This window comes from Cygnus atratus, chromosome 2 (assembly GCF_013377495.2).
Source record: "Cygnus atratus isolate AKBS03 ecotype Queensland, Australia chromosome 2, CAtr_DNAZoo_HiC_assembly, whole genome shotgun sequence".
Classification (NCBI taxonomy): domain Eukaryota; kingdom Metazoa; phylum Chordata; class Aves; order Anseriformes; family Anatidae; genus Cygnus; species Cygnus atratus.
In genome coordinates, this window is record NC_066363.1 from 32,952,630 (window position 1) to 32,975,320 (window position 22,691).

Here is a 22,691-nt window from a genome sequence, read left to right on the forward strand (position 1 = left end):
CTGCCGCCTCCCGGCAACCGTAGGGGGGGGACACCCGCGGGCCCGAGGCGCACCGGCGGCGGGGCGGGGGCGCGCGGGGGTAGCGGCGGCGGTCGTTTCGTTGAGGGAGCCGCGGGGCCGGGCAGGGCAGGGCAGGGCAGGGCAGGGCAGGGCGGCCGGGCTGGAGGCGGATGGAGGCAGCCGCCCTCCGCGCCCGCCCGGGGCCGCCCCGCCGCCGCTGCCGCCGCCGCCGGGGGGGGCAGCCCCTCGCGGGGAGCGGCGGGCGCTGCCCTTGAGGTGCCGCCGCCCCGCGCCCTACCTGTGCCGGGCCCGCCGCCGCCGCCGCCGCCGCTCCTCCCCCGGCCCCGCCGCCGCCGCCGCCGCCCCCGCGGGGGCCGGGACTGAGCGCGCCGCGCCGCCGAGCCGCGGCCCCGAGGAGAGGCAGCGGCAGCGGGAACGGGAGCGGGAGCGGGGCCGGCCGCGCCGCACGATGTGGGTGCCGCTACTGGCGTGCCTCACCGCGGGGATCGTCTCCGTGCCCAAGTGCCAGCGCGGCCCCGGGGCCCTCCTCGGGGCGGCCCGGCTGCTGGCGGCCGTGCCGGGACTCTGCCAGCGCCGTAAGTCGCCGAACGGCTCGGCTCACCTAGCGGGGTGCCTCCCGGGGATCGCCGCGGCCCGGGGGGCGACGGCGGGCGGCCGGGCGGCGGCGGTGTCGGGGGGACACTGCCGGGGCTCCCGGCGGACGGGGTGGAGGTGCGGGCAGAGCTCCTGCCCCTGCCCGGGGTGCTGCTGAGGGCGGAGAGGGCGCTGGCCGAGGCGGGCAGCACCTCGGGTTGCGGCAGGGTTTCCCAAAAATAACCCTGGTATCAGGTTCGTCGCGGGCAGGGCGAGGAGGCTGTGCAAGTGTCCCTCAGGTCATGCCGTTTGTCAGACGGAGCCATCAGGTTAGTCCGGTAGTCCACAAAGGGTCTCTCCCATTCAGCTGGTCGTGATCAGAAACGCAGAGCAAGTTGTCAGTCACTTTCCTTTCCTTCCCTCTTTCCTTCCCTCTTTCCTTCCCTCTTTCTTTCTTTCTTTTTTTTTTTTTCCTTTTCCCCTTCTGGAATAAATGCTTATTCCATGTTTAAGCCTGGAGCAAGTTTAGAATATTAACTTCTAACCTCTAAAAATAAGATTTGCAATGGGAACAATGTATTAGTCTTAAGTTTCTTGCTGCATATGTGACAAATTCATGCCTAATTCAGTGGGATTTGCCCAGTGCTGTTAAAAACAATGGAATAATTTGTTAACTTTCACAGGATAATTTATTTTGCTCTTTTGGCTTCATATTTTGAGTTCAAAACCAAACTATATGTCAATAGGAAAAAATAAAATATAATATTATTAAATGGCTTATGAAACATGACAGCTTGCATCCAGCATTCCAGATTCTTTTCTCTGCAGTGTAATTGAGTTTAAAGGCTAATTGAAACTTTATGGAGAGGAGAGTGCTGTGCCTTAGTGCAGTGGTGTGCCTGCTTATGAGTGTAGCTCCTGGGTGCAATAGTGCAAAGAATACTTGAGAACAGCAGGACATAGGTGAAGATTGTACTTGGGGCTTTGGCTGCAAAGGTGCTTGCTTTCTTTGTTGTGCTTGGTAGTGAAAATATACATGGATGGTAAGTCATGGGTTACGTGTTTATTGTGACAACAGCTACCAGATCGGGCAGTCTGTAACTCAGATAGATCTTGTTTTTTTTTCCTCTTTATTTGAAACCTCTGCTAATTCATGAAAGCTGAAAGTCACACTGAATTCTTTCCTTCATACATAATCACTTCACAGGCTAGAGCCACAGTGGAAGCAAGAAGAGTGTTTTGGTTTGTTTTTCCTTGAGTGAGCACATAAATGGTAGGGGTTTGGATGCTGATTATGATTGTAATTATTTACTTCTCATTGCTTTTTACCTTTGGTTGTGTTAGCTCTCTCAGCCAGCACAGCACCACCTGAGTTCCTTGAACTTCTGCAGGCTGCTGCTGGAGAAATGCAGAGCAGCAGCTCCATGTACAGCTACTTGGCAGCGCAGCAGCTTTGTTGAAGCAGCCACTCCTCTTTGCTTCTGCCTTGACAGTGCTGGGCATGGAGAAGAGCATCATGCTGTTCCCGTGCCATCAGCAAGTTGAGTTTATTTATGTGTGGATTTGGCAGAAACCACGCATCTGTTGCAGTGAGTCTCCAGTTCTGAAAGAAGCTGGAATGAATATAAAATGTACATGGGACTGAAGTTTATTCATTCTTGTTGGAGCATTTGCTGCTCTTCTAACTGAAAAACGTGCAGTTTGATGCTACCTGACGTGTTTGTTCCGCAAACTACAATTTGGGATGTGAGTTTATTGCCTGGGTGTAAGTAAAGGTAGAACTTGACCCCGAGTTTGCAGTTAAGAGGAGTGCAGAAGGAAATCTCACAACACTGTAAAGCCACAAGTCCCAAATTAAAGGTTCTATAAGCTCAGATAAAAGGTTAGTGTTGCTCTCTTCTACAAAGGGTCCCTTGTTCAGTAAGTCTTACCAAGGGAAGTTTGCAGTTCACTAAGCCAACTAAAACAAATACCTGATGTAAGAATGGAACTAATTCAAAATGAAATTCGTGTTGTAGTGATTTACACAGATCCTGAATTTATTATGGAACACTGAAAACTGACAAACTCCTAAAGACGTAAAGCAGTGAAGTGAATAAAAGCTGAATTCTACAGCAAGAGAACACGCGTGCATTGTGTTAATCAGTTGTGTAACTTCTGCACGTAGGTGCAGAGAGAGTCAGTTCACTTGGCTCACTCAGAAACTAAACTCATAAAAGTCTTTAGTTTGTATCTGCTGTATAAGCACATGGAATACACAGGGATAAAATACTGTAGGATGACTGACTGGTCAGGGTTAACAGAGAACATTGGTTCAAATCCCAGCATTATCTCAAAAATCAGTTTTTAAGTATATTAAAATTTGAATGCTGAGGTGTTGGTGCTTTCAAAATACCTACAGAGTATGTATGAAACTTGTATGAAACTCAAGTAAGCAGAGCTTACATGTGATGCGCATACAGGGGTTGGATGGCATGAAAGTCTTTATCCCCAGTTTCAGAATTAAAGAACAGTCATATGACAATTCTAGTATATAGCCATGGTTGACAAATCTCTTGACATTTTTAAAGTTGGTATTTCCAGTCTTCTTTAGAGCACCATTTGGGAATACCAGCTAGGGGGTTGGGGAAAGGAGAGGATCTGTGATGATAGCAGGGACAACTGCTCATTGATTTATCCCAACAGCAGGACTTCTGATGCCAAACATAATTCACTAATGTTCTCTCATCTGGTTTGTTGGTGGTTTGCCAGTTTTGTCACATTATATTCTCATGTGTGTTCCCTCTAGTTAGAAAGTTTCATAAATCACTACTGTGTCACTTCTCAAAGGACTAGGAAAAGCTATTCAAACCACCCATGCGAAGTGGTCAGAAAATGTCCCTGCATAAACAAAACAAAACAAAACCAACAAAAACCTGAAATAAATGGTACATCTTCATAGCTTTAACCATGAGTATGTCTCTTGATTTCTCTTCTGTGCCAGCCCATTTCTGTCTAGGGTGCAGTGGAAGTATCATGGGATACTGAGCATTGAGGCTGTTCTGCCTTTCCTAAGTCTTGAAGCAATCCAAGGAGAAGAGAAAGCCCATTTATAATTTCCTGAGCCTGTGTGGGTGATCTGCTCCCTAAGGGTGTTAGATCATCCTTGGGAAAGCCAACCTGAGTGTTTGAGAGGGAATATAGCAGTGGGTTGCACTTCTGAGGAATGGCCGTGGGGAGGTTTGTTTATCTGTCTGTTGCCTGTGGAGCTATTATGCCAAAGGTATGCATACATTTACTTTGCAGATCGCACACTTCTCATAATCTGTTGCAATTTCATACGTTTCTTTGGGGGGGGTTGTTCAGTAGTTCTTTATTTTATGGTTTTTTGCAAGTTGAATGAAATAGGTGGTTGCAGGTATAGCATTTGCAATGTTTCCATACTACAGATGTTTAAGGTGGGGTGCTTGTGGGAAAAGAGATGGTCAATTCACAAACCAGAGGAGCAATAAACATACTCTTGGTGCACCAGGAAGGTTGGCTGTATGTCATTATGGACATGTCGCTGCAGCTTGAAGACTACATGCAGCAGGAATGCTCTTCAGAGCAGTTTGAAGAGGCAGTAGCTTCTTCTCTGGTCCTTTAGCTTTCAAGGGCTGGAGCTGCAATAACAACTGAGCAAGCAGGAATTATACTCCACTAGTCAAGATGCCTGAATGAATAAATTTGATTTTCCTTTAAGGTACAGTCTAAGTTTGATTTACCTTCCCAGAGCTTCAGTAAGATGTTAGAATGTGAGCTTTATGGAAGCTTAAGGAAATCTTCATCAAATAAACCCTCATCTGGTTGTATGTTCAACATACATAAACAGGACATTAAAACATCAGTGAGTCTTATAACCTCCCATATGCTTCACAAAGTGCCAGCAATATTTTTCAAGTTCCTAAAAAGAACTCAGTCACAAAATAAGATCAAGGAACTTTTCACATGAATGACTCCTGAAGACAAAACCACATCAGTTCCAGGTATTAGTGTAGTACAACAGAGAGCTACCAAACTAAGACAGTTTTAAAATGGAAATAATAAAAACAAAGAGATGTGCGTGTTAATTCGGTCTTGGATTTGGATCCGTTGGTATTGCTAATCTACAGTAGGAGCTGTGAGAAGAGAAACATGTCATTTACAAATTGCGTAAGTTGACATTGGCTGCTGCTGTTTATCAAGACTCTTTCAGAAAGTAAGATTTATCATTAGTATACTTGAGAGTAAGTTCTTAGTATAAGAGATCTCACACCTTTGAAACAGATGTGAGGTAAGAAACATTAATCTCATTTTACAAATAAAATCTATGCTATATACATGAGTTATTTTGTTTATGACCAATATGCATCTAAAAACTACCTGTGGCAAAAACGTGCTTTTTTCAGTATTGGGACAGGTGTTTCTTAGGCACTGGTTTAATGAGGTCTGCCAAGAAGGACAAGCAGAATGGCTTTGTCTTGAGATTGAAAAGTTGCTTAGTGATCTTAAAATACATTCATGATACTAAAATCATATATTTTCAAGAAGTGTATACATGAACTCTCCTCTGCTTTTACGGTAGCTGGTAGTGCAGACATTTTGGTGTAAAAAATAGCTTCTCAAATTGAATGTATTGAAAACAAAAATCTGGAAAAGAACATCAATTCCTTTCTGTTAATAATCTCTTTAAAGTCAAATTCTTAAGGCCTCAGTGTTTCTACTTACGTCTCCTTTCCAACAAAATCTGTCTTCAACTGTATGTGTCCATTACTAATTGTTGACTTCTGTCTAACCAGTGAAATAGATGTAGTACTTCTTTTTAATCTGCTTAAATAGGCATAATTTTTGATGGACAAAATAGATTATGGTCTGTTATTCTTCTCTAGGCACTTGAACTTTATTAACAAATAAAAACATTTTTTTCTTTGGCAGCTTGCATAAATGGATTTGGGCTATTTAGTTTTTGGGAAGGATGTAGGGCTCTAATGAATTAGTTCACTGTCCACTGTAATGGAACCTTTCTTCAAGAAGAGGAGTAAGCCTCTTGCCAGCCATTCAGGATTCCCTGTTGTTCTGGTGGCAGAACAAGCATAACCCCTTAAGCGAAATGTAAGTGCTTCAGGATGATAGGAATTTACAGCATTAGAAAGCTGCCAAAAAGGCAACTTCTAGCTGAGTCTATGTTTGCCTAAATTCAGAAATTCACAAAGTTCATAATTGTCTTTTTTCTTCATATGTTTCTATGCTTCCCATGGCATCGTTCTCATATGTCTGCAGTAATTTCTGCCTGCTGTTACCCGTGGTGACAGTAATGAGTCTGAAGTATTTGTAATTATCAAAAGACATATGAGAGAGATTTTAACTGTAATTATTGGAGGAGGGAAATTCTTTAGCTTCAGGCAGGTGGGATAATGCTCCTGGATGCTGGATTTCTATTTTTCTTAGGGCCCCTTCTTTGGCCACTGGCTTGGGAATTGTTAGCGACACAGTGTTTTTGAGTTCAAATCTTAAAAACTTCAGTATTTTTGGTATTTTGCTGTTGTTGTAGCTGTGTTATGAATAGAGCCGCATGATGTATGGTGGCATCACAAAAGTCGTCCAAATCTGATTAAACCAGTACCTCCCCTCTCCAAAATAAATTCTCTTCCTTTTTGGTGTTCAAGTGAGTTGGGCTAAGTGAATTCCACTTGCTGTACTGTAATTAAGTATGATTTATTTCCACTTCACCTCCGCAGGGTGACAGGAGTTAGTACTGTGCTGAGGACAACTTATTTCTTTGAGATGGGAGCTTCTTGCTGGAAAGCAAGAGATTAAACATGGCAAGATCCCATCTTCTTGTACAAACAGGACTCCCAGGAAATAAGAAAACTTGAGACAACTTACACTTTGGCATGAATGATGCCAAATGACCTAAATAAAACTAATGACATAAGCAAGCATGCTCTTCCAATCTAAGCAAAGCTGTTGAACTGCATTTTTCTGTCAAAAATGCTGTGGCATGACTTCAGAATGTTATATAAATCACTACCTGTTTAAAGTCTTGAAGCTGCATATTTGAAGGCTGTCCCCTACAGAGCATTTAAACTGCACCTGCAAAACATGCACATATGTGAGTACTTACTTGCAGAAGCACAAGCAGAAGTTTGCATTCAAATAGCGTATGTGCACCAGTAGTTGGAGTTAGTATATGAGTCTGCATATTTTACAGTCTGCAGTCATGCTTTATGTAGTCTTCGCCCCCATGTTACAAAAACCTGACAGGCTTATATGGAGCTTAGGCAGTGCCTGTTCCTAGGCAGCTATGATTGCTATTTTTTTTCAATTTTTCTGAATGTTTTTGATGAACGCATATGTCTCCTATGTTAGAAACTCCATGTCTCATTATTCTTGTAGAAGATCTTTGTGTTCATCCAGTTTTGATGTGTATATTCAGAAAAGCACTGCAGTTGAACTCAAATTTGAAGCATGCTTCAGCTGTTAATGGTCAAATTTTATCTTAAAAGTCTTGTGCTATCACACATTTATTAAAATACAACATCTTATAACTGTTTCTGCATTCAAATAGAATAAAAGTAACAACAACAATAAAATAAAAGAAAATCCCAGAAAGTTTTTACCACATTCTGTTGTTCTCGTGGCCAATGACTGTGTTGGAATACGCAAAACTCTATTGAAAAGCAAATTACTGAAATAACAAATAGCTAACATTTGGTAGTCCAGAAGGCATTAACATTTTTAAAATAGCCCTGCTGAATATATCTCCCTCCAGAACTTGTGCACTCCACACTACAAGTCCATAAAGAGTGGTGGTTACCCTCTTTGATATCAGTCTTACTTTTAACTTGGTACTCTTGAGGTTTTCTAATTGTGAATATAATTTCTGTATTATGAGTTCAGCGTTTTCTTTTAACCCTAACATTTCATCCTTTTGTACCCATACACACAGCTTTTCATGTTTATATGTAAGCATGCAGTGGTTTGGGGCTTTTGTTTTGCGTCAGGAAAAACTTCCGTAAAGCAAAATTTAGTTATATTGTGTTCAGAATTGAGGGACTGGTTCCTCTAGATATTCAGCTTTAAGAATTGCAGTCTGGAACAGAGAATAAACTTGATCCAATCCACAATGTATACAGATAAAAGTAAGTCAAGCGAGTTGTTTGCATTGCTATGGAGGAAGAACCTGTGGAGCAGGTAGTCCGTGATGATTCCCCTTGTGAAGAAACAGCTCTGGGCTGTTGCCAGTCCTCTGCACTGTTCTTAGGTTTGTGAATGCAAGTGCAGAAGCAGGAAGAGGTAGTGTTTTTATGGGGTGGAAAGCAAGAATTTGGTGAATACTAGATATACAATAGAAAGGCATATTAGGGAGGTGATTTGGGGTCGAAGGATCTGAAGATCTAGAAGACGCTTGGGAAAAAAAACAAAAAACAAAAAAAAACAGTAGGTTGGGTCTACTTTTATATTCCTGTATAGTATACACAGGAATGTACTAAGCGTTCTGGGTTGCACTTGTGTTACTTGCTGGTCGTGCTTACTAACAAAAGAAATGAAATCAGCCATGAGGTATGGCAGTAGCCTTTCAGGGCTTCACTATAGCAGCGTGACTGTAGCCAAGCTGGCCAACTCCTAGGGAGATCCTAGCAGCTGGAAATGACTGGAGTATAATGATTCCCATGCCCATGTTCCCGCTTAGGAAACAAGGGAATTAACACAGCTCCATGCATCCGAAGTTCCCTTTAAATCAAGAGATTTAATAAAACAAGATTTAAACCCTTTGGTTCCATATGCTTTGCATTTTTACTGGTGCAAGGCTGTGCAAACAGGGCCATCAAACCTGTGCCATAAAAGCTAATGGCTGTGGGAAATGAGTCCCTTCTAATGATATAATCAGAGTAAATTGTCCTGTGTGTTTTTATTTGCAAGAGACAGAATAGGTTGGCTTCAGAAACCAAATAATCTTTGACTCATTGTTTGCAGGCAATGGATTGCGGCAACAAAATTTAACCATCTCCTGTAGAAGCAGGAAGCTTCGTGGAAAGGAGAGGCTACAAGTAGAGTTGGACAAGAAACAAAAATTGCGTGTTGTGAAAACTTCCAAGGTCACATTGCTTGTTTTCATTCTATATTGTGACTTGGGAACAAAGTCAGTCTGGAGTAGTCAATAGCTATGTCTCCCACATTCAAGGTCATGTTTGAAGCTGCAGTGTGAATGTTGTGTTTGTGAGTCCTAACTGCTGCACCAGCAGCTAGTTTGGGCAGTACCTTCTCCAAAATGCTATGTGCAACTTTCTGATAGAAGAAAAAGAAATCTCATAATTGATACTTTACCCTTAAAAACTGGAGTTATTTGAATCTGAGGCTTCTGATCTCCAGTTTTTCCTTTAGAATGAAGTGCAATATTCATATAATTGAACTTTCCAGAGAGATGAAGCTAAGAAAGATATACACGTGGGTTCAGGGAGGTGTCAGGAGTGCCTCCCTGAAGCCTTGCATCATTCCTTGGTTATGGAAGTGTGCACACTCCTAACACTGCTGGGGATCTCCATTCCATGTGCCATTGCACTGCATCCAGCATCAGCGTTACAAATCCCAGCATCAGCAATAACGTACTTTTCTGTCCAAACTGTCCTAATGCTGTGTGGCCCAAGGTCTCCTCCTTTTCCTCTTCCCTCTTTGCCTTGTTCAGCAGACATCCAGCATCAGTTCTCTCAAGTGTTGTAGCTCAGAGCTCACACAATGTGCAAAAAAAAAAAAAAAATGTCACTGCATAGTCAAAGACATGAACTCTGCTGTACTGAGGCAGACTGCTGCATCACTTGACATTTTGATGACTTTTAAAATCATTTGTGTGGTTTTCAGTAATGCCCTTCAGGCTCATAGAGCAATGTGATCATATGGCAATGCAGAGTGATTGAGGAAACCAAGAACTATCAGTAGGATACTGGCGGAGTTAGGAATGGGAGCCCATACTGGTCATCAGGACTTGGTCATCAGTAGTGCTCTTCAGTGCATTTATCCGGACATATATGTATACATCTTATTTATGTCTCATTTATCTCTCTCCTTTGTAACCACATCATGTATTTATCTTTTAGTATATTCTGCTTTCCTTTTAAGGAATACTGTAACTCTTGGTTATTATTTTTTTTGAATGGCCTGTAGGAAAAGGATGCCTGGGGTGGGGTGTTTTTCTATTTGTCTGATTGATTGACTGACTAATGGAAAGGTGTTTTTACTGACTTGTTTACATGTTTACAGAATTTTTTTCCAGGGCTCAGGATTTAATGGTGCCAATCGTCTTTCTCACCTTTCTTTTAAACACCTTCTTTTTCTTAGAGAATATACATCTCTTACATGCTCAGTTTTCGAATACTGCTGCTTCTCTTGCTTGTAAAAAATATTTTCAAATCAGTGTACAGTTTAGCTCCTATTTGAGTAGTGAACCTAATGTGGACAACCACTAATACAGAAGTGAAATTAACAAGTCTGTACTGTAAGAAATGGGAGAGGGAGGAAAGCAGAGAAGTTGTCTGGTAATTTTGTTCAAGTAATCTTAGGAATTTGTTCTGAGGCATAATAGATGCACAATTTTCAAATTGAAATCTCCTTTTTTGGACAAGGGAGAGGACCTGGAAGAGCTTATTCAGAGGTATACCTTGTAACCCTCTTGGAAAAACAGGTGGTGACAAAGCATGTTTTTGAAGTATGCCGTTGTGCACAAGGGGTAAAGAGACTTTGCTTATTGCTTGCTTGGAAAAAGGGGGGAGAAAGCCCTAATTCCAGGATTAGGTTTTAGGATTGGCAGTGAAAGCACAGGCTCTCATTTTTTCCTTGTAATCTGAGCAAGTAAGTGTCAGACACAATAATCATGGAAAAAATTCCCCTTCTGTAACATTTTTACAATGCTTTTCATTGTATCTGCACATTCAGCCAAAGTGAATGGAGAAGCTGTGCGTTTGCTGGGACAGATTCTGGCTGTCCCCTCTGCAGGGATCGTGTTGTGCAGCCTCTGAAGGAAAGCAGAAAGGTGATGGCAGCTGCAGAATACTGCATGAGAGCTGCAGCTTTCTTCAGAAGCAATGCTACATGCACTTTGTCGAAGGCCACATTATCGGTGGAGATGGACAGCCTGGCTAACTGCTGCTGCAGGACAAGATTGGGTGCAGAATTTATGGGGAAAAAAACAACAAACCACTGTCAAGGCTACGTAATGTTGTATCTTGCCTTAAGTAGTGCACAGCAGTCTGAGGACTGTGATCAGGGAGTATAAGCTTCTAGTTAGGTTTTGGCTTTTTGCTTTAAGATAGCAAAGGATGCACCCTCCAAAAACAGCACAAACATGTACCAACAGTGAAGTCAATGTAAGTCCAAATTCCTGGCTGTACTTGAACAACGTGCTGTCTGTTTAAAAAAAAGCTGTTTAACATCCACTCTCCAACACTAGCATGCATTATTATTATTCCATCTCTCAGATAAATACTCTGATCATGATAAAGTTATTTTCATAATAGGAAGGCAGGATATGATTATAACATACAGGATCTTCATCTAGCCTGGATCCCTCTTGTTACTGAACGTTTAGGCTTGCCACACCTGTGCTCAGTAGTTGGAGCCCAGTTGTATTTTGTGGGGGAGGCTAGAAAAGTGCAGTTTAACCTGCAGCACTCATTTTTTATTACATGCATATGCCTGCGCAGTTCCCAGCACAAAATTTGGCCCTTGTTGAAAATACCTTTTGGCATACATCAGTTATAACGAAGCCAGTAGAAACTTGCCCTTAGCTTTGGCTGAACAGTAATGCAGCCTTGTCTGGACTCTGTTTTTGGTGAAGTGGCAGGAAAAATCTCAGTTCTTTGTTGAGCCAACTCATAAAAAATGTTTCTTGCTCTAACATATGATTTTTAAAAGAAACTGAGAAGTTTATACTAAATCAGTTAAGGTTTTAGAGAACATTTATAACTAAATAATAAATATTTGGTGAATGAAAGCATGTCCGTAAATGTTACTGCTATAAGGGACTGTGTACTTAGGAACTACAGTAGTGATGTAGCCAGAATGTGTCTTGGGCATTAATAAACCTTCTTCAAGTTTCTCTCTATTCCAAAAAAATCAAATTTTTGAGCCAATGGTACCAAGCTTGTCAATTGCCAATGCATGACTTCATGTTGCGAAAATGGAGCTCATGAGACCAGAGAGTTATCAGCAGAGAGATTTGCATCCAGCAATACTGTGTGTCTCGTTTGGTAAAGCATTTTGTCTGCCATGATCACACTGAAAACCCAAACTGGATTTTAAGATCTCTTCTTATGCCGTAGCAGTTTAGAGAGACACAAAGGAAACCTTATATTTTACCAGCATGTATTAATAAACTAAATCAGACCTCAAGTAGATTTGGTACCTAAGCTAACCATACCAAAACAAATCTGGGACAATTATTTTTCAACCAGTTTTCTGATGCATTTGGAAATACCATACTGTTGTTCCAGTCATAGACACTTTTTATTCTTTTTAGCATGTGTACATTATAGTAGGACATGAATGACTTTTACATGTTCAATAGCATTTAAATTTTGGAAATGTGAGAATTTGGGAGAGGACAATGCCTGTGTTATGTGGATGAGACTATATGTTTTAAGCAAGGAGAGGCTCAGAAACTATTGTAGGAAATTAATTAGGCCAAACTCATTATTTGGTTTACTTTGGTTTACCCGTGTTGATGACCAGGAATTAATTTATCTTATTCCATATCTTTTTTAGCTAGATCCAGAAGCCTCTCATTTTGTCCTGCCAACTATTTATTCTTATCAGAATATCTCTGTCTTCTAAGGTGGATCATTGCTTGATTAGTAACCTCAAAGTTCGTGTCATCTCCTCACTGTTTTGTCTCATGGTGGTCTTTAGCCACCACTGTGCTGCAAATCAGCATTTCCAGTCTTTCCTTGTCACTTCTACTGCATCCATCATGTTACTTTCTCCTGTGTTGTTTTTCATCTCTACTGTCTGTGGTATCCAGCTGAAGGTGGAAGGGATGTCTCGAAGCCAAGAACAGTTACATTCCTTTTAGTTGTACTCCGTCAACAGCTTTTCATTCTGCGTATTTGTGCTTTCCCAGTTCTGGCCAGAAGTGGATCTGTGTTAAGCTCTGCAGCCCCATGCCTTCCTGTACCTACCTGGAATCCTCACTGTTCCTCCTCTCCCATGGTTTCTGGTAGCTCTTTCTGTGGCCCCCAGCTCTGCTCTTTCTGACTCCAGCACATCAAGTGCAGTTGTCTTCTTCGTATACATGCAGAGAAGTTTTCCTGTGTCAGTGTCGAATGAGCTTGCTCTCATTTCCCATCCAAGCCAAAGGTGCTGTGTTTGTTTTTATAACAAAGAAACAAAAACCTTTGGGATTTTGCCTTGCTCTTTTCTCTCTCCTCAGCAACTCCTCCTTTATCTGTCCCTGCCCATATCTTCCTTTAATCACTTTTTCCTCTCTTCCACCACCTTCTCGGGCTGCTTTTCAGCTTGTTGTTCTGATCACATCTGTAACAACTTTCCTCCCTTTCATATACATTTCTTTTCTTGCATTGACTACGTTGCAAAAATTGTAAACAGCAGTTTATGTGAAATATAGGTCTGACCTTTGAAATCAATGCTAACCTGTTATCAGTATAATGCTGCAATTGTGCTGTATTAAGCTTTTCTGTCTTGCAAATACTGATAATGGTATATATGCTGCTGACGCTAATAACTTGCAAGCTGTGATTAGTTCCTCGGATCACCTGTTATTCAGAGGGATCTACTAGCACTAGCTGTCCATGTGACAGAGGATCTCATCTTTGAATACATAGCTAAAATCGATCAAAGAAAGATCGAAAGATATTTTGGTAAATATATTCCTAATGATGCTTTTCTCTGTGAGAAGTTGCTCTCATTACTCCAAAAAGAGAGGTGGTTTTCCTGTTAGTAGGCACAGCTTTCTGCAGTTGTTAGTGCAGAATTATTTCTTCAATCTGTGACACACTTAATATTGGATAAATTCGTATTAGCTTCTGAAAAAAAAAAAAATCTGCCTCTTCTGGGAAACTATTCACTCCAGAAAATGCAGAGAGGGAATATTTATAGAAGGTGAGAAAATATTTTGGGTTCCATGCAGAGTGAATAATGAATAACTCAGTCAAGTGTAAATGACTTAAGAGGAAAATGTCTATGAAGAGATAAGCTACCTGGTAAATGTTTTCTGTTAGACAGTAAATCAGCAAGGTACGTGCCAAAGATATACTTTCACTTCAAAATTATTCTAAATTGGGGTTTTAAAAATATGGCCTTGAGAATGGATTTTATTCCATCCATACATATAGTTCTAGACTGTAGATACCAAAAATGATCCAAGTATTCCCTCACCGGGCTGCCTTTGTTCTGTTTTACTTCTGTTTGGATACGTTGTCATCATGCTAATCTGGTGAAGTAATTTTTGAAATCTTGGTTTAAAATTAGGTATTTTACAATTCCCACATACCTTCATAAATCATGAATGTTTGGTTTTGTATTTCATTGCAGCGGAAAACAGATGTGCCACTTCAAATGCAGTAACATGTACAAAGTGTCTTGCTTTGGGTCCAGAGTGTGGATGGTGTGCTCAAGAGGTATGGCATTTTTCTTATTTATTTTTGACTTTAAATTTTTGCTGCCTCTGATCTTTATAAAGATAAAAGACTTTTAAACTGTTAAAATTACAGTGAGAAATAGCAGGAAAATCTTTAAATGACCTCTGGAGACAGCACCTGAGAAATCATGTGAAATATATTTAGTTTCCAAAGGAGAAAATGCAATCTTTTATTTGGAAAATGGCAGTAATTTTAAATAAAGTGAGAACTTTCTAATGTGTTCCATCTGCTTTGTAGATGGGTTTGGCAGATTTATAGTAACTTTGAGAGTTCAACAGTTTTTGGCTTCAAAAGTAAATTACTTATCAGTAATTTGTATTAAGTCCTTATTATATATCAGAGTTAGTCTATATATATGCCTATTGCATTTAGCAATAGCTAGCAATAGTGGAGTTAACTTTGACTTTACCGTATTTTATGTCCCCTGTCACAAATGGAAAAAATGATACTTGTCTGTTTTGACACTTGAAACGATCAGTTCTGAGACTCATCACAGAAGACAGATCTCAGATAGGAAGAGTTGTTCTGAAATTATTATTTCCTTGACAACTGTAAAAATATGTTTTTTTTCTGGATTTGTTTAAGAGAGAAAAACAGATGATTGTGTGATTTCAAGTAAGGATGGACCATTTTAATTACTTCAGAGGAGCAAGGTTTTTAAGAATATCATTGGCACTTGCAAGTTTATATGGTCTTGAAGGTCACATGCAAATTCTGTCAGGTAGCTTTCCAATCAGCATAGAAGGTAGATAAATTCCTAGGGCATACACAGAAGAGATAAGGAGCATAAGGCACTGGCATTAGTTTATCAGAAATACTGTGTCTTGGAATGATTAACTTTGGCTGATGCAAGTGTAAGTAATGTGAGGATGAATGGAGGCAAGGAGAACTTGTTGTCCAAGAGCTGTTTCAGGCATGTGCCATATACATGGCACCATGGATTACAATGTGGAGTGGTCCATTACTGTGACCTGATATCCTCTCTTAGCAGAGGACACAGTTTTACCTTGCAACATCTGTGTTTGTCACAGAACAGTGCTTCTTAGCATTCCAGTGCTATGGAGCTGTAGGAGGGTTCCTTCTAACCAGATGCCCAGATTTGGCGTTGTCTGACTTCTGATGTGCTTCTTTTGCCTTGTTTCCCATGTCAATCCTGAGAGCCGTTTGTCAAAGGCAGGGGTTTGTCAAACCCTCTTGTACCATGCTTTGATAGCCCACTCACCTACACGCTGTCCGTGTTTGTGGAGTGGTAAAACTCATATTATTTCAGATAGAAATTTCCCAGAGTAAAGTTACAGGACCAATTTTCAGCTTAGTGTGGCTGCTTCACCTAACTATGTTTTTAATAATAAAAGCAGCCATGAAAAACACTTGAAATGCTTTGATTTTATACCCCCACATGGTGAACTTCAGAACATATCTGTCAATCGCCAGTGATAACAGTGAGAGTAGATAAATTCCTTGTATATTTAAAAATCTACCTCTCTGAAACCTATATAAATCAAAAAGATTGCATAAATAGCAGTAACCTAAAAAAAAATATATTCTCTGTTGTCTAAATAAGATTATGAAAAAACAGTACCTGAGGTAAACTATAAAAATGAGTAAGAACTTAGAAAACAAGATACATGAGAGAGACTTACAAAGAGACTTACAAGTCTCAGTCTTCAGGGGCTTTCTCTGGTCTTTTCAGGATCTGGATGATGATTTATTCTCTAATACACAGTTGGCTCTGTGCACTTTTTGATTGTTTATTTTCCCCATCTGCCTCTGAAATATCAAAGATTGTCCATTGTTTGGTCTCCAGCTGTGGCTGAGAAAGATCAATGCTTTGAAAGAGTACAAAGGATCTTGTCAAGCCTTTTTTGTCACTTGCATGATCAGGATCATGCTAATCATAGATTTGTTGTCAGGAATTTTGCACTGTATCATGTTGCCACAGTCTTGGCAACTTTGCCCTTTCACTACAAGAAAGGACATGCTGCTTCTGACACCGTTCTACTACTAACCATTTTTCTGTTGTTACTGAGGCTTTTTTCATGTTGGTGGCATCTTAAACTCTCCAGTCCGGTAGAATTTAGCTTTCTTTTTCTGAGGATTGAAATGATGTAGTCCAGCTGGTCTTCGGCTTTTGTGCAGGCTATGGGTTAAAGCTTAAGCATCCGTGACAGACAAATGCAGGTTAGGTAAACCTAAATCTGACTTTTGCTTCTACTTTTTAATACTAGCCTAAGATTACTGTTGGATTACTCTGAAAACCGACATGTCTAGAAATTATGTGAATGACATTTTCTTGGTAGAACTAATTCATAGCATAGCACAGAACATTTTTAGTGACATAGTGACAGTACATAGTTTCCTTTTTCTCCAAAGTCATCTTGTTCTCGTTGTGCAAGATCCTCTTTCTCACACACAGAAGTTTTGTTCTTTGTAGAAAAATAGTCAATGTAGCAATTAGGTTAATATCTAAGTTAAATATTTTGCCATTGCACTTACTTAAAGCATATGGCTTTCATGAACTAGTTCTACAATTTATGCAATTATAGTAGCATATTTTATTGTTTCAAATACTATTATTTTGTTTTTCTCTTTCCTTTGAAGATACTGCTGTTATTTTTTTCAGTTCAGGTTGCTATGTTGTTTTGGTCTTTTATAAAACAGGATTTCATGGCCGATGCAACACAGAAGGGACGCTGTGACACTGTTTCCAACTTAATGAAAAGAGGCTGCCAATCAGATTTTGTAGAAAATCCCACAGTTCGTGTAACAATACCCAGCGATCAAGAAACAAATACACAAGTGACACCAGGAAAAGTTTCAGTCCAACTGCGTCCAGGTTGGGTTATCTCTAACATATGGATATTATAATACAATAATATTTAAGTACAGATATTTTGTTAAGAAACAGCTGGAATCATTATTTTGAAGAATGATGCTGTAACATTGCATTGTAGGACTGTGATGGTGTTGCTCCCATATTCAAGTATGGTCTTAAGCAAGAAGTCTTTCTGTCAAACATAGCTGAAGGTCAGAATAATGCAAGTAGCAAGTGGAAAAGGGGGGTTAGGTAGTCTTTTCTGTTTTCTCTTGTGATTTCTTGATTATTTTTCCTTTCAAAATAATTTTCCCTTATATGTGTATAAAATGTATTCCTTACTGTAAGTATATCGGGCTAAAATTTCTAATTCCTATATTTATCATTTGATCATTTGATAAGCTTCTTAATAATTTGGTTACTTTTAAGTGCAATGACTAGACAACTGTGAAGGCACCACAGCCAATATGAAAGAAAGGGCTGGATTCATAAAGAAGACTTAGGTATTCAGTGCCTAACATGAGACACCTGGCCCTAACAGAATCTACATCTCTTTGTCAATTTGAGGGATTTTTAATATACCTCAATTTGCCCTCTACTGAAGTGATCAATTGCTGGTAGAAAAACATTAAGTGAATAAGAAATGTTTGAAGTACTGTAATATCTCACTGATCTTCACTGTATCTCTCTTTGTATAAAAGTAATTTTCTGTCAATTATGAGGAAGAAGAAAGGAACTGCAGGAGTGTGAAGTGCAAAGGAAATCTGGTTTACCATCTTTACAATAAAACTGAAAAAGCAGCATCACCCTTCCTCTCCTTTCCCTACTCTCCTTTCAAAGAAGTGACTGATGGTCTGCTTTATACTGAGAAATGGTCTCGGGAACTGAGATAGCTTTAGAAAAGTCTGTAATTGCATTTATTTATGAAGGCTTTTACACTTACTGGATTCATAGAAAACACTTCACTTTCTAAACGTTGGCTTAATGAACCATTTTCCCAGTACTGAAATTAAGTTTGGGGTTCCATATTCTTTGCTGAAGCTTTTGCTTGAAGATGGAAGACTGAAATTCCTAGAACTACAGAAGGGTAACTTCTATTATATAGACATTCTGCCTGTATTTTGATCCACAAGGAAATACACAGATATACAGCTATAGTGGGGCAAGCATAAATTTGACACAGTGCCATCATGCAGACTAAAGATGTTTTTGTTTTGATTCCATTTTTTTCATCACTCTACATGAATCCCAGCTGTCATGATTTACTTGGGAGTAAATACAGGTTCCACTCTCTGTATGCAAAATAGATACCTGTAAGGTTATTTACTACTCCTCCTCCTCCTCCTCCTACTACTACTACTACTAATAATAATAAATTTACATTGGCAAAGAGGAAACATAAGTTATAGCATGCTGAAATTCTATTTTCTTAAAGTGAGACCTGATGCAGACAAATCCAGAAAAATTCAGGTGGATTATGTTCAAAGAACATTGGAAGCAAAAATATTTTTAGTTAGCCTATTTGAAAAGTACTTTGCACGTTTAACATTTTTGAGTCAGATCTGTGATATAATTTGACACAGTTCACTTACATGTACTTTCATTACGCTATCTAGCAATGTCATATGCACTAGTTAATGGCATAAACAAGTCACATTTCAGTTGTTTTTTTTTTTAGTAAATCTATTTCAGAATGTGTTAAGATAGCTTTTATTGAACAGCTGCATAATTTTTCTGTAGTGTATCATTTCCTCCTGTCCTTTGCTGTATCTTCATTGCGTCACTCATCATGCAAAGGTCCTACTCTTTTATTTCTTCTTGAAGATAGCTGACACTTCTGTTGTCATTAAATAATGAATATTTTGAAGTCATTGCATTGAAGTCATACCTCCACTGCCTGTACTCCAGTCCCATTACTCTCTGCTGGCATTGCAGAATCACAGAATAGTCACACAAAATCACAGAAAATAGATGAGGAACAATGTAGGAACTATTTTTTAGGGGCTTCCAAGGTCTCAACATTTTTATTACATCTGTGATCAGTTCTGCAGGAAAGACAGACATTTATAATCTTGAGATAAAAAGAGAGGTCAGTTTTTAGTATTTTTTAACATTAAAAACTTTTTGTTTATTTTTATTTTGATTCTACTGAGTATTCTTTTCAAATCCTTGGAACTGAATTGGTATAAGCTTGATGCCTAACTTACCTGAGTTTTTCAGGCTGTGCTCACTTTATGAAACGTGTAGTTTCAGATACACGTGACAGACTGTTTGCAGGATATGCTAATATACTTCCAAGTATCAGCCTTGAAGTGACTGGCCACAATTTGTATGCAAATCTGTGTCCTTTTTGAGTCGTAACTGCTTTTTGGTACCGTGCCAAAGGGATTGCATAACCCAGAGTTTAAAAGAAAATGGGGAGAAGTCACATTTTCATAAAATACTCCTGTGAGAAAAGAAATGCAAGATGTTCTACAAAGAACTCCTTTATGGCTTGTTTTTGAGCTATACTTCAAGGTTTGATTTACTCTTGGGAGGTTTTCTTGTTTGTTTGTTCATTTTTCTGTTTGCTGACACAAAGAACTTTGTGCTGAGGTTGCTGCAAAAATGATACATTTTTAAGAGTGTACATTCAAAAATAAGCAAAGTAAGTAAACTTATTATTTTCCTTTGAATCAGGAAGTGAAGCAAACTTTATATTAAAAGTTCATCCTCTGGAGAAGTATCCTGTGGACCTTTACTATTTAGTTGATGTCTCAGCTTCTATGCACAACAATATAGAGAAACTAAATTCTGTTGGATTTGCTTTATCTAAAAAGATGGCGAATATTTCTCTTGATTTTCGACTTGGATTTGGATCCTATGTGGATAAAACTGTGTCACCCTATATTAGCATTCACCCAGGTAGAATCCATAACCAATGCAGGTATGTAATCTTTCTATATTTACTGTAGAACTGATAAATGATTAAATTACACAAATATGCAGTATGAATATGTATTTTAAAAGCTCTTTAGAATCTGTCTCTATTCCATTTTGCCTTGGTTCTCCAGTAAAGTTCCTAAGAAAATGCTGAGAATCATTATACAATGATTACTTCTGAAATATCTGGTAAGTGATTTTTTAAAAGTTTGTTGTATCAAAAAAAAAAGTGCAATTTTTTTTGTTTGTAAAAAGGAGCCAAACAACATCTTTTTAGTCTATTTGAATATGTTTTGTGTTTAATTTTATAGCCAACTGTTGTTTTCTTGGTGAGTTTGGATGTATGTTGCCTAGATTCATTACAGAGGTTTGTACTTTCTGACCTAGGACTTCTCTTCTCCTGTATGGTCCTTCATTCATTAGCTCTCTTTTGAAAATGTCTACTTTAGTCAATGTGATGCAGTTTCTTTCTTTTAGCTCATTTAATGAACAAAACCAATCCTGTTATCCAATTCCACAGTAGTAATGTGAACTAATTCCCATTATAAATGAGAAAGGTGTTCTGGCTTGAATTTCTTTTCTCAGGCATTCAACCTTTTATACCTGCCATTCAACACTCAACAAAGTGAGGGCTCACTTTGGAGACACTCTAGAGGCCAAGATTATTCACACCAAATTAAAATCTGTATAAACCATAATACTTGGAAAAGTACATATTAACTGCTGACATCTTTTTGCTTGTTTTATCTTTCCCGGGAAGATGTGATTCACGGTTCTATGAAGTCTATGAGCTTCTTCTTTTTTTATTTTGATGATTTTTGTATTGGGCATTAGTAGTGGAAATTCTTGGAGAGATATAAATGTCTGTGTCTTAAAGTAGTCCTCTAGACTGTCTATTATGGTCAGCGGAAATCAATTATTGCTTCTAGGACATGATTCATTTCCCCTAAAAGTAGACATCTGCAGATGTATTACACCTTACAGTGCCAGTTTCTCTTCATTGACTGTAAACTGAATCAGAGTAGGGTATGTTGTAGTCTGGATGACCACATTGTATGCAACAGAACGTAAGTGAGATGAAACCTGCTCAGCATCTCAGAATCAGATAAGCACTTCTGTTTGTGCTGTAAATTCCATTGCCATACATGGGTCCCAGAGCAATGACCTGTAAAAATGCTATGGCATTAGCTTATTGATGTCAAACTTAAACCTTTCTCACCTTATATATCATTTCAAAAAGTATCATTTAGAACTGAGATGATACTGAAAATGGAATTTCCTCATCCAAGCAGTGAGATAACTGTCACAAGCATTAGGTAACTGTCACTCAACATTAGTTTTATGCACATTTACTCACTAATAGTGGATATAGAAACTTAAATTTAATTTCAGTTTTCATCCTCTAGCCTTTGTATCAAGCTGTTAAAGAATCTTAACATTGTGGTGTAGTAGTCCTTTCATCCACAGATGTTCCACGAGATGATACCATCTCTCACATTGTGTTTCTTCTCATTATGTAGAGAAATACCACATAGGTACTATATTAATTACATTGTATTGTATACATTTACATAAAATACTAAAAAAAAACTGTTGTTCATTTTAAATTAGAGCAAGTTTGAACTGAACTTAATCTCATGTGGAGTTATTTTTCTTTAATCATTTCTTTTACCATCCATATATACATTTTCACGAGTAACAAGATTTTATGTGGATTGATAGGGAATATTTACATTTCTTTCAAATGGAAAATGTGGAGGACTGTGTTAGACTTTTTTCTAAATCTTGTTTTGTTTTTGTTTTTGTACAGTGATTATAATTTAGATTGTATGCCACCTCATGGTTATATTCACGTTCTATCCCTGACTGACAATATAGCAGAATTCAGAAATGCAGTGAATAAACAAAAAATTTCTGGGAATATTGATACACCTGAAGGGGGGTTTGATGCGATGCTCCAAGCAGCTGTGTGCCAGGTAAGGAGCGTATCAACAAAAGACCAAATGGCAGTTCAGAGAAGTGTGTGTATATATATATAATATATATATATATATATACAGGTACAACTATGCTCAGTGTTCCTGAATTCAGACTGTCAATTCTAGGCTTGAAAATAGTAAGACTCTTCCTCCTTCTTCATTATTTCCCTTTTTTCCAGTTGAAACTGAAAAAGGATAACATAAGGAAATGTTTTTCAGTATTACCTAATGATGTTCTTTAAGTATGGCTTTAACTAGTCTAGCCAGCATAGGATGGACAGTGAAAGCAACTGCTGCTTGCTTGAACAGATGCATGAATTACTTTCAGTCAATTACAAAATCAGTGTCAAAAATCATTGAAGACCTCCTTTAGTTCCCAGTTAAAGACGTACCATTTGGCATTTCTTCTTAAGAATGTATCTGAAAACTGAAGAACCTGTTATACATCTTGTATAGATACAAAGAACAAATGCACTTCAGTATTATCTCAGCTTTTGATGAGTTAATACTTGACAAAATGCAAATCAACTAAAAATTAATTAAAATTTTCTATATTAACAGAATTGCATCACCATCTCTTACATGCAGAAAGGGATCAAAAAGATCTGCATTAGTGGTTTCCAAGATTTAAGACTATAAATAACAGTAATTTTTTTGCACTTAAAGGCTTTTTTGCTTGTTATCTTCCTTGTATGCCTAGTAATACAATAGAAATTTTGAAAGTTGACTGATTTG

At 39.0% G+C, this 22,691-nt stretch overlaps 1 protein-coding gene across 3 annotated transcripts in view; it reads left to right on the forward strand.

The window, feature by feature from the left end:
* The first annotated feature begins 397 nt into the window (after nucleotides 1–397).
* ITGB8 (integrin subunit beta 8) overlaps nucleotides 398–22,691 on the forward strand; it is a 47,817-nt gene continuing 25,523 nt past the window's right edge. For 2 of the 3 annotated variants that reach the window (XM_035562521.2, XM_035562520.2), the window contains exons 1-5: nucleotides 456–596; nucleotides 14,134–14,219; nucleotides 16,902–17,076; nucleotides 19,735–19,981; nucleotides 21,788–21,953. In XM_035562521.2, the coding sequence (XP_035418414.1) occupies nucleotides 470–596; nucleotides 14,134–14,219; nucleotides 16,902–17,076; nucleotides 19,735–19,981; nucleotides 21,788–21,953 (801 nt within the window). In that variant the 5' untranslated portion in view covers nucleotides 456–469. Of the gene's footprint in view, nucleotides 597–14,133; nucleotides 14,220–16,901; nucleotides 17,077–19,734; nucleotides 19,982–21,787; nucleotides 21,954–22,691 lie in introns of all 3 variants that reach the window. The other variant, XM_035562518.1, reaches the window with a different exon arrangement.